Raw genomic sequence first — 12,994 nt, forward strand, 5'->3', positions numbered from 1 at the left:
CGATTTAGAACTTTGCTATCACTCCAAAAACTTTCCCTTGTGCCTTTTTACAACCCAAAGTTTTTAAAATTGTAGTACAAGGCCTACATTTTTCATTTATAGCAACTTGGATTTATTCTTATTTCATAGGCAGTTTACTAATATGTGGCACAAACAGTAGTTGGACAGTCTTAGATCTTTAAGGCAAATTATTTCATTCTTCTCAATTTACAGGTAAGCAGATAGAGATCAAATAGCAAGGGTCAGAATTTAAAACCTTTTCCTCCAAAATAGTTGTTCACATTTAAATGAAGTTAGTTTTTTATTCCTTACTCCCTTTCATGTTTTAATAGGAAGAAGGGCACTGGTCCAATCTTTGTTTTTTTTATTTCCATTCAGGTGTAATGAATTGAATTTTTCCCCTTGAATCAGTTCCATATTCCTAGGACTTTGTTAGATCTAAAGTTTCTCTTTCCATACTTAAATTTCATATCAAATCAATTGTGTAATTTCTGTCCATCTCAAAAGAAAAACAATCTACTTCGTAAAATCCATAACATGCTATGACATATACTTTGTTTATTAAACTATGAATAAATCTAATAAATTTTCTTTGGAAGAAAAAAGTTAAAATAAGGCATAGAAGAAATTAATGTGAATTCAGAAAGAACCTATCAAAAATTAAGAATGCTGGGACACCTGGATGACTCGGTTAAGCATTCAACTCTTGGTTTTGGCTGGGTCGTGGTCTTGTGGTTGTGGGATCGAGCCCCACGTCAGGCTCTATGCTCAGTGCAGAATCTGCCTCAGATTCCTTCTCCTCCCTCTGTGCTCCCCCCCCCCCCGCCCCCTAAATAAAATTTTAAAATTAAGAATGCAGAATATAGTCTTGGTACTTTTACCACCTTATTTTAGTAACTTAAGCTGTTGTTGAGTTTTATAAAAATATTTTTTATTTGTTTGACATACTAGCTGCATAAATCTGATGCTAGCTCTATGCTGTTGATCTTTGTGCCCTTTGGAAGGTATAAGATAACCAGCAGAAGGGGGAAATTTAGCAGTTACAGCAAAAAGTACATCAAAAGCCAAACACATAAATACTTGCTTTTCTGACTCCCTTTTCGACTCCCTTTTCAGTCTTTCATTAGGCAAGAAATGGAATGAAGATAGACAAAGTGGGTAATCACCAACTGCTGCCTCTATTATTTTTCAGTTTTAGTATTTTAATACTTGAGTAGAAAAAAAATGAGAGGCAGTGTACAGTCATACTAAAGATTAACTGCCATTTGGACACTCTGAAGAGTAAGCCTTCAAGGCAGTGTGCATTGTTTCTCATTTCCTTGAAAACCGTTTTGTCAGCACATGAAAAGATGATGGACATCATTAGACATAAGGGAAATGCAAACCAAAACCACAATGAGATACTCCTCCATATCACACTAGTATGGCTACAGTCAAAAAGTCAGATACTAACATTTATTGGTGGGAATGTGAATAAACCACCCTTGTTAGTGGGAATGTAAAATGGTGCAGCTGCTTTCTTTGGAAGACCATTTGATAATTCCTCAAAAAATTAAATGTAGATTAATAATAATACCCAGCAATTTCACTCCTACATATATATCCAAGAGAAATAAAAGCACAGTGGGGATGAATGTTCATTGTAACATTGTAGTAGCAAAAATGTAGAAGCAACCCAGATGTTCAATGGACAGATGGATAATCAGTTAGTAATATATCTAGCTCATAGAAATAAATGAAATACTGATACATGCTACAACATTGATGAGTCTTGAAAATATTGTGAAAGTCACAAAAGACCATATATTCTATGATTCCATTTGTGTGAAATCTCCCAAACAGGAAAATCTATAGAGTAGTTTAGTAGCTACTTGGGGCTGGTGTGGTGTGGCAGATAGGAATATGAGGAAGGGGGAAATGATAATTGAAAGGTACAGGGTTTTTTAATGAGGTTTTAAAACTTATTCTGATGAGGGGCACCTGAGTGGCGCAGTCGGGTAAGCATCTGACTCTTGGTTTTGGCCCAGGATATGGTCTCAGGGTAGTGAGATTGAGCCCTCTGTTGTGCTCCATGCTCAACTGAGTCTATTAAAGACTGTCTCTCCCTCTCTCTTTGCCCCTCCCCCTACTTGCATGTTCCCCCCCCCCCCAAATTAATACTTGTAAAATAATAAAATTTACTCTGATGGTAGCTGCACATATGTGCAAATACATAAAAACAACTGAATTGTACATTTTAAATGAGTAAATTGTATGATGTGGGTTATATTTCCATGGAACTATTTTCTTTAAAGTTCCTCTTTGATCACTAACCTCATACACTATAATGTGAATTCAAATTAAAAATGAATTAAAGTTCATGACTTAAAGCAATAGGACAAAGCCTACGGCTTCATACACACAAACCCCAGAAACTCCTAGTGGCCCTCTCCTTCAAATTAATGTTCCAGTTAAATTTAAGCAAATATCCTCACAAATCCTAGAAGAGATCAAAGTAAAGAATCCTCTGTTTACGAAGTTTGCCTTTTTAGTATCTGTTTATCCTTTTTTTTAAACTATAGTTTGTGTATTTTTTGTTTTGTTTTTAGTATGCATGCAACCATATCAACAATATCTTCCATAAGGGGAGTTGATTTCCTTTTATTGGGTGTGATACACTGATACTTTGTATTCTTTTTGATGCTTGCCTTAATCCAATGATGATAGTGTCCCACAGTTTGAAAAACAGTGCTCTAGAGCAAGTCTGCATTTTTGTGCTTTCATCAGATGCTTCCAAGGGATCACTCACCCAAAAGGACATTAAATAAGAGTCCTCTCTAGAGGTGCTTTTACTATGTTAGAGAGGTTGGTTAAGTAGTCTGTCCTATATAAAATAATAGCATATTAAAAATTCGGATAAGAAGAGCTTATAAAATTTCCGTGATTATGATTACTATCTCAGTAATTGATTTCTGGGATCCCTGGGTGGCGCAGCGGTTTGGCGCCTGCCTTTGGCCCAGGGCGCAATCCTGGAGACCCGGGATCGAGTCCCATGTCGGGCTCCCGGTGCATGGAGCCTGCTTCTCCCTCTGCCTGTGTCTCTGCCTCTCTCTCTCTCTCTGTGTGACTATCATAAATAAATAAAAATTTAAAAAAAAATTAAAAAAAAAGCAAAAAAAAATGATTGATTTCTGTTTTGCCTAGGAATATAATTGACAGAATTTAAACAAAGCATTTTGTTTTATTTTTTATTTATATTTATTTACATGTTTATATGTTTTTTAGTAATCTCTACACCCAACATGGGGTCTGAATTTACAACCCCAAGCTTAAGAATTGCACGCCCCACCGACTCAGCCAGGCACCCTTAAACAGGGCATTTTAGATAGTTTTAATATCGTTTTAACTATTAAATATATAGAATTACAAGTTTTGACTCCTGATGTCAGAAGTGGGAATTGTGTCTTTTCATAGGGATTATGCTAAGGGCAATTGTAGGAAAATAATGTTTGGTATCAGTACTTTAATTTGCTAGTTTTTCATTTGGGCACCATATGAAATGTTGTCTTGCTATGGCACATGAAAAATGTATGTTTTGGGGATCCCTGGGTGGCGCAGCGGTTTGGCGCCTGCCTTTGGCCCAGGGCACGATCTTGGAGACCCGGGATCGAGTCCCACGTCGGGCTCCCGGTGCATGGAGCCTACTTCTCCCTCTGCCTGTGTCTCTGCCTCTCTCTCTCTCTCTCTGTGTGTGACTATCATAAATAAATAAAAATAAAAAAAAAAAAAGATTTAAGAAGTGGTTTAAAAGAAAAAGAAAAAGAAAAATGTATGTTTTAAACTCTGGAATCACACTTGGAATCCTCAGAGGATCTAACTATATGAGAAATTCTCAGGAACTGTGACTGATTAAAAAAAGCAGTTGCGTTATCACCTCTCAGTGTACATCAGGACATTTGTTTACTGCATGAAAGAATTGACTGTTCTATTTAAATTATTTTTCTCCCTTTTTTGAAATGCACATATATTTTATTTGTGTAAGGTTTATATTTATATTATACAACTTCAATAGATATGAATAATTGGCTGCTAGATTAACTTGATTATAATTGATTTGGAATTGCCTGATGATTTGGACAAGTTTTATTCAAATATAGGTATTTTAGTTTCAAACAAACATAAAAATAGATTTTTGAAAAAAAATTGAAGAGATTATTATTTTTCATGTAACAAACATATTTACCAAAGTGTTTATTATTTAAATAGTATGTTTCCAATGAACATTTAGAGAGAGAGAGAGATTTCTTTTTAGGAGCATGTTTTATTTTGCTGTCTTACCACTCCATCTTGCCTCTATTAGTATTTTAATTCCCCTTTAATAACTTATAGAAAAATAAATTTCATCTTGTCTAAAATCCCTTAATGTCATACTTCTTAAAGTAGAAAAGATATACTCTTTAATAGGCAGATTACTAAATTTGGTATTAAAGTCCCTCACTTTTCATTATTTTCATATAAATCTTACATTCCTTTGAAACATCACGTGTAATTAGGGTCTTTCAGCAAAATATTTTATATATATGGATTTAGATTCTTGAAACTGACCTTTAAAAGTATCCATTTCAAAAATAAAAATAAATAAAATCCATTTCAAACTTTTCTTCTGAGTCATTTCATATTACTAGCATCTAAATTTGGTTTGGCTGGTTTTATTTATTGAAAAGTCAATGAACATAACGAAACATGAAGGAAATATATACAGGGGTGCCTTGGTGGCTCAGTAAAGTGTCCAACTCTTGATTTTGGCTTGAGTCACGGTCTCAGAGTCATAAGATCAGGTCCAGCATTGGAGCCTGCTTAAGATTCTCTCTGTCCCTCCACTCCTCGCTTGTATGTTCTTGCCCTCCATCTTCCAAAATAAAGATAAAAATAAATTTTAAAAAAGAGGGAAAAATGTACAGAGTTGGGGAACTCATCCAGAGCTATTATCCTAATGTCATGAGTATTTTAATTTTTGTATTTTACTCTCTATTAGTTGTCCAAAAACAAATCTGTTTAAACCTTAATCATGGGGATCCCTGGGTGGCTCAGCGGTTTAGTGCCTGCCTTTTGGCCCAGGGCGCAACCTGGAGTCCTGGGATCAAGTCCCACGTTGGGCTCCCAGCATGGAGCCTGCTTCTCCCTCTGCCTTTGTCTCTGCCTCTCTCTCTCTCTCTCTCTTTGTCTATCATGAATAAATAAATAAAATCTTTAAAATAAAAACCTTAATCATAATTTTTAGTCTCTATTAAATAATTTTTCATAATTTTATACTTTTAATTTTAAAACTGTGATATTTTATGTTCTACAATTAGCTAACCATTCCTGTTATTGGACATTAGGTTATTTTTAGACTGTTGTAGTCTCTGTTACTAAATCTATCTAGCATACCTAGCACAAAAATGTTTTAATGCATATACTTAATAATGTATATATAGACATTATATTTAATGTTTTATATATACATATATTTATGATATAATTGATACCTAGGTTAAATTTTAATGAATTTTAGGGTCCGAGTTGTAGAAGCAACTTTGTAATTGATGTGTCAATCCAGGTTTTTATTAAAAATAAGTTACATTTGTGGAATTACATGTTAAAGCAGCATTTTATCTGTAATTACTATATTATTACCATTAATTTTAACATACTATAAGTTATGTCCATGTCCTTTTAAAAATTTTATACTGTTTCTTATTGATATAGATGGCTTAAGCAAAATTAGGCTAAACTATAGTGATGAATCAACTGAAGGTAGCAAAATGCTTGAAGATGAACTCATCGACTTCTCAGAAGATCAGGATAACCAGGTAAAGCCAAATGCTAGGCAGAAAGCTCCAATATTCTATCTAATTAAGTTTTTCTTTGGAGTTCTATAAGAAATTCCTTAACCAGTAACTCATGCCTTCTGAATTTGAGTCTCATTTCAAAGCACAAACTAAGTTTTTAATTCAAAAGTTGCCAGGATAAACGTATAGTGTGATTTTATTTTTCTTTTAGGGTTTTTGTTGTAGTTTTTGCTATTGCAGACTAAACTATTACCTACTTGAGAAAAGTTTTAATATAAAATTGATTCTCCTACCTGAACCCAGCCACCACTCCCACTAGCCCTACCATCCCTTTCTCCTCCTCTTTTTTTTTTTTTTTTCTCCTCCTCTTTTAAAGCATTTCTGGGTCATACTTAATCTTTGGTCTAACTTAGGAGGCAAATGTAGATACTTGGTTATGTTGTACTTGAGCACAGGAAAATTATTTTTTCCACGCTTTCAGTGATTCTTTTCCTTTCTTCTATTTTAATGTATATTAACCATGGCAGAAGCATACAATATTTAGTTAGAACTAACATAGATAAATTCTCATTTCCTTAGAGTTTCATTTGCTCTGATAAATTTTATTTACACCAAGAATTAAATAGATTTTTGAAAATATTTTATGACTTCAGTTAAAGGGGGTTTCATATTGAAAGAGAAGTTTTAAGAATCATACAGCATTCCATTTCTTTAATCTCTGACCTTTCTTTAGTTGTTAGGAAAAACTTTAGTATTGAAGATAGCTTTGTATTGCACTATTTTTCCTTTTTGCACAATCCTCCTGTGGAAAAAAGCCATTTTTTGTAATATCCCTTCCTCAACAATGTATGTCTAAGAAATACTGTTTTTCTCTGCAACTTATACCCGCATATATATGGATTACATTCAAGGTTTATAATGAGTGCTATTCTTATGCTCCTTTGATTAATGGTTATGTGTAATGGTTATGTGAACAAGCTAATCTGTGTTATTATTATTTCTATTGTTGATTATCTTATAAGGTTGCCAGAGCGTTCTAAAGAATAGGAAAAGCCTTGTTTTACATTCAAGATAATCTAAAATAAGACAGAGTGTCATTAAATTGTCTTCTCTTGGGACGCCTCAAGAGAACTGCTTGGTGGCTCAGCGGTTGAATGTCTACCTTTGGCTCAGGGCATGATCCTGGATTCCCCGGATCGAGTCCCGCATCAGGCTTCTTGCATGGAGCCTGCTTCTCCTCCACCTGCCTGTGTCTCTGCCTCTCTTACTGTGTCTCTCATGAATAAATAGATTAAAAAATCTTTAATAAAAAAAAAAAGTTGTCTTAAGTGAAGTGCATATATGATTCTGTCAAGGAGGTTTTCTGAAAACCCTTTATTTCTAATTTGAAAAAATTATTTATGTCAAAGAATAATATGTCATTTATGTTCCTAACGAAAACAGCTGTCTTAACCAAAAAACTAAATTTTTATAGAAATACCTAAATCAGAGCAGTAATATTGAAGAATGAATCATAATATATTCAGTCTTTAAATTTTTCTTTTACATTGAAAATAGATGTAACAATATTTCATAGACTTCTGATCAGTGATTTCATTAAAATGTCAGTGCTGTGGCATTAGATAATTAGCATCAAGTGACCACATTTTCTCATGTCTGATGACTATTAAATAGAAAAGATTTACATGTTTGTTACAAAGATCTTTTTTATCATTGGTAGTGCTATTATGTGAGGTTATGAATTATTTATATTGTATATTTTCACTACTAACAGGCTATCTTTTATAGGATGATAGCAGTGATGATGGATTCCTTGCCGACGACAACTGCAATTCAGAAATAGGACAGTGGCATTTAAAGCCTACTATCTGTAAACAGTAAGCATTAATTTTATATCTTGCAAACTGCATAAATAAATTTTAAAATTTTATTTACATATCCTCATAGAATAAAACATAACTGGATAGTTTTTATTTAAACAAGCCCTTAAAAGTTACGAAGACTGTCAGGGTGAATGAGGAGAATTGCCTAGTGTCCAGGGCTCCAGTTGGGGAGAATGGGTAATCATTTCTCCGTTTGAGTGTGAAGTGGAATCTTGCAAAAAAATACTGGATTCTAAACTATTTTTTTTCTCCTCTCCCCTCCCCTCCCCTCCCCTCCCCTCCCCTCCCCTCCCGTCCCCTCCCCTCCCCTCCCCTCCCCTTCCCTTCTTTCCCTCCCCCTCCCCCCCTCCCCTCCCCTCCTCTCGTCTTGTCTTTTCCTTTCTTTTTTAAAATAATCTCTACACTCAATGTGGGGCTTGAACTCACAGCCCCAACCGAGATCAATAGTTGTATCCTCCACTGACTGAGCCAGCCATGTGACCCTAAACTAATTCTTCTATATGATGATGACCTGTTTTGTTATCTATAATAGGTTTTAGTTAAAAATGGGGATTATTGGGCAACCAAGGTGGCTCAGCGGTTTAGTGCCGCCTTCAGCCCAGGGCCTGATCCTGGAGACCTGGGATCGAGTTCCACGTCAGGCTCCCTGCATGGAGCCTGCTTCTCCCTCTGCCTGTGTCTCTGCCTCTCTTTCTTTCTCTGTGTGTCTCTCACAAATAAATAAACATTTTTTTTAAATGGGGATTATTTTAGGGTGTCTATCTGGCTCATTGGAAGAGTGTGTGACTCTTGATATTGGGGCTGTGGATTTGAGCCCCACATTGGGTGTAGAGATTACTTAAAAAAAAAAGAAACAAACTTAAAAATGGAATTTGGAGGGGGGATCCCTGGGTGGCTCAGTGGGTTAAATGTCTGCCTTCGGCCCAGGTCTTGATCCTGCGGTCCTGGGATCAAGCCCCGTGTTGGGCTGTCAGGAGCCGCCTTCTCCCTCTCCACCCTGCTCATTCTCTCTCTCTCTCTCTCTCTCTCTCTCTCTCTCTCTCTCTCTCTCTCAAATAAATAAATAAATAAATAAATAAAGATTTTTTTATTTATATATTTAAAAGATTTATTTATTCATGAGAGACACACACACAGAGAGAGAGGCAGAGACATAGGCAGAGGGAGAAGCAGGCTCCATGAAGGGAGCCTGATGTGGGACTCGATCCCAGATCTTGGGACCGTGCCCTGAGCTGAAGGCAGACGCTCAACTACTGAGCCACCCAGGTGTTCCTAAATAAAATCTTTTTAAAAAAAGTGGAATTGGGGGGCCTGGGTAGCTCAGTTGGTTAAGCCCCTGCCTTCAGCTCAGGTCATGATCCTGGAGTCCCAGGATATAGCCCCACATCAGGCTCCCTGCTCAGCGGGGAGTCTACTTCTCCTTCTTCCTCTTGCCCTCCCCCCACCACCACCTTGCTCATGCCCTCTCTCTCTCAAATAACTAAAATCTTTTTTTTTTTTTAATGTAATTATTTCTACTTTGTATGGTCCCACTCTTGGTAATTTGGCATTTGGAGATATTCAAATTTTCAGAGTTATTTTTACTAAATTTTGTTTTCTTTTAAGGAACCAAGAGTAGAACTTTAGTGACATGTTCATAATAAGATATGGTTCAATTAATATTCTATAACTTGGTATTTAATATAACCATGGATATTTAGGTATTGTTAGGGTATATGTATCTATAAGATTTTTTTCCCCTAAGTTTTACTGAGGCAAGGGAATTTTAAATATTTTAAATTCTATTGTTGGTGTTCATCTTTTTATGCCTTTTTAACATAAAGTATTGGGGCACCTTGGTGGCTCAGTCGTCTGCCTCCAGCTCAGGTCATGATCCCAGGGTCCTGGGGTTGAGCCCCACATTAGACTCCCCACTCAGCAGGGAGTCAGCTTCTCCCTTTCCTTCTGACCATCCCCCTCCCTGCTCATGCTTGCTCGCTCTCTCTCAAATGAATGAGTAAAAAATCTTTTTTTAAAAAACCATTTTAAAGTATTAACATTTGTTCATTTCACCCCACAGACCTTGTATCCTACTGATGGATTCACTTAGAGGCCCTTCTCGATCAAATGTTGTAAAAATTCTAAGAGAGTAAGTTCAAAACCATAATTTGTACTTTGTATTCTGGTGGGAATGAGGGACTGTGTACATTTATATATGTATATTCTTACTATTTGTGCATTATTGCAGGTATTTAGAAGTGGAATGGGAAGTTAAAAAAGGAAGCAAAAGAAGTTTTTCCAAAGATGTTATGAAAGGCTCTAATCCAAAAGTACCCCAGCAAAACAACTTCAGTGATTGTGGTGTATATGTATTACAGTATGTAGAGAGCTTTTTTGAGGTGGGTTTCAGTATGTTGGATCTGATATAATAAATAATAAAATAGTGTATAGTGAACCCTTAAACAACATGGGTTTGTACTGAGTCTACTTCTATGCAGATTTTTTTTTTTTTAAATAAATACAGCACAGTACTCTAAATGTATTTTTCTCTTCCTTGGGATTTTAATATTCTTTTCTCTAGCTTACTTTACGTAAGAATACAATAATATAGTACATATAACATAAAAATATATGTTAATTGACTGCTTATGTTATTGATAAGGCTTCTAGTCATCAGTAGCCCATTAGTAGGTAAGGTTTTCAGGAGTCAAAATTCTATGTGGATTTTAGACTACACAGGGTCAGAACCCCAAATCCCCATGTTGTTCATGGGTCAACTGTATTTGACCTTATATTAATGCAAAAAACACAATAAGGAAATATTTTAAAGAGTCTGAAAACTATCATTTCAAAAATTTTTCCAGGGAGCAAAATATCCAAAATTGGAGAATTTTTAAAGCATAAAAAACTACTTATACTTTATCAAATCCAAGGCTTGTTGACTTCATTCCTCATCACTCTAATCAACTCCTTTGCCACTAAATCTTCCCATCTTAAGAAATCTCTCCCATAATTTAGACTTTTATCCTCTTTTATGGAGAAGTATTCACTGTCTTCATTTCCACAAGTCCCACTTGTTTCTCAAATCTCTGTAGTCTGGCTTTACTTTCACCCTTATTAAAATTGTTCCTCACCTCCCAGCATCATTTGACACTGTTGACCATTCCTTCTTCATAATGCTCTCTTCCTTTGACTTCAGAAGTATAATATACCTCTCTTGGATATTCTTTATAATTATCTTGACTCCTGGGGCACCTGGGTGGCTCAGTTGGTTAAACATCTGCCTTCAGCTCAGGTCATAATCCTGGGATCCTGGCATCAATGAAGCCCTGCATCAGGCTCCCTGCTCAGTAGGGAGTCAATTTCTCCCTCTCTCTCTGCCCCTCCCCGCTGCTATGCTTGTGCTCGCATGCACTCTCTCTTTCAAATAAAATCTTTAAATAAAAAAAGATAACTCCTGTCTTTAAAAAAAAAATATCTTGATTCTTTCCTCTTCCTCATCCATCACCAGTATAGCATTCAGTCCTGTGAATTCTGTCACTTACTTAATGTCATATATGTGCAATTCTTTATTCCTGCTGCTGCTTTCTAAGTCCAGTACACTGGCATCACCATTCTGAACTGCTGCACCAGTCTCTAAACCTGTTGCCTTTTAATTTTCACAGTTTTCTAGAAACTTTGATCTAATTATTTTACCCCTGTTGCTCTTGGGTTAAAGATGAAAATCCTTCACATGGCCCGTGTGACCCTATTTCTGCCCAAGCTTCTAAGCCTCGTTTCCTATTGTTCTTACTCTAGGTTTCTGTGTATCAGCCACCTGAATGTCATTCAGTTTCTTGTATTGTGGCATGTTCTTTCTTGCCTCTAGGCCTTGATACCTATGTTCCTACCTAGGATAGTCTTCCCAATTGCTGCTTTAATTCCTTATTGGACTAACTCCTACTCATTCTTCAGGTCTCAGTTTAAATATCACTTCTTGGGATTGCATTAATCCCCCACACATGTTTTCTCATAGGACTTTCTGTTTTTGTTTTTACTGCCATAATACTTGTTGTTTCCATTGTTTTAATTGTTACCTGTCTATCTAGACTAGGTTCTGCAAACCATTTGTAAAAAGGCCAACTAGTAAATATTTTAGGCTCTGTGGCCATACAATTTCTGTCTACTCTGTGTTCAGCTACTGCGACATGAGAGCATCTACAGAAAACATGTAAATGAATTATTGTGGCTGTGTTTCAGTAAGTCTTTATTTACAAAAATAGGTAGCTGGCTGAATGAGGCCCACTAGCTGTAGTTTGCTGACCCCTGATCTAAACTATAAGATCTGTGGGCAAAAACTGTCTCATTCTTTCCAGTGCCTAGCATAATATCTAGCATGAGATAGATAATAAGTACTTAATAAATGAGTTATTGATTTTCCATTTGTAAGTCTAGAATGCTTTTGTGATTGAAACTAAAATTTATTATAATTTTCTAATGTGCACTTAATATTCTTATTTCCAGAATCCAATTCTCAATTTTGAACTACCTATGAATTTGGCAAACTGGTTTCCTCCCCCAAGAATGAGAACAAAGAGAGAAGAAATCCGAAATATAATTCTGAAGCTTCAGGAAGATCAGAGCAAAGAGAAAAAAAAGCATAAGGACGCTCATTCAACAGAAACATCTTTAGGTGAAGGAACAGAACAATGTGTCAATAGCGTCTCAGATTGACCCATTTCTGATGCTTGTCAGTATTGCCTTCAGAAACTGAGTGACTTTCAACTTTGGGTATAGACAGTAAAGAACTGAAGTGCTCACTACTCAGAGTGATCTGGAAATGTTAATGCTTGTATAAATGTCATATAATTAATTTCCAATGGAGTATGTATTAAGTAAAAGTTTGTAAATATGTTAATGAGGCCAATTTTTCCAGCATTTATAATTATTTTTTTCACTTGTTAGGAGCTTTTGTTATGTATTTTCTGTTAATAGTACTTAAAACTGCAACTTCTAAACACAAAATAAATAAAAAGAAAATATTTATAGGAGGAAATGATTAATTTGATATTCTTTAGTGAACTTGTATTGAATTCCTTAGTGGGTGTGACATTTCATGGGAATATTCAAGTACCTATGATAATCTTTTGACCTGCTTTTGTTCTAAAATAACTTGAAATACGAAAATATGATTAAGTATAAGGCATTTTGAACAAGAAAGACATCTTCATATGCTTGTATAGTGGGAAAAAATAGCTTTTAAATTCGTATATTCCCTTGTATCCAGAGAACTCCAAAAGTGTAATAATATTTATAATTTTACACAAATATTTAAGAAGAAGC

At 35.5% G+C, this 12,994-nt stretch overlaps 1 protein-coding gene across 8 annotated transcripts in view; it reads left to right on the forward strand.

Moving 5' to 3' along the window:
* SENP6 (SUMO specific peptidase 6) overlaps nucleotides 1-12,569 on the forward strand; it is a 115,085-nt gene extending 102,516 nt beyond the window's left edge. For all 8 annotated transcript variants that reach the window (XM_055329599.1, XM_055329602.1, XM_055329606.1 and 5 more), the window contains 5 exons: nucleotides 5,728-5,831; nucleotides 7,599-7,687; nucleotides 9,753-9,821; nucleotides 9,921-10,071; nucleotides 12,176-12,569. In XM_055329599.1, the coding sequence (XP_055185574.1) occupies nucleotides 5,728-5,831; nucleotides 7,599-7,687; nucleotides 9,753-9,821; nucleotides 9,921-10,071; nucleotides 12,176-12,385 (623 nt within the window). In that variant the 3' untranslated portion in view covers nucleotides 12,386-12,569. The remainder of the gene's footprint in view (nucleotides 1-5,727; nucleotides 5,832-7,598; nucleotides 7,688-9,752; nucleotides 9,822-9,920; nucleotides 10,072-12,175) is intronic.
* The last annotated feature ends 425 nt before the right edge of the window (nucleotides 12,570-12,994 follow it).

Source organism: Nyctereutes procyonoides, unplaced genomic scaffold (assembly GCF_905146905.1).
Source record: "Nyctereutes procyonoides isolate TBG_1078 unplaced genomic scaffold, NYPRO_anot_genome, whole genome shotgun sequence".
Taxonomy (NCBI): Eukaryota; Metazoa; Chordata; class Mammalia; order Carnivora; family Canidae; genus Nyctereutes; species Nyctereutes procyonoides.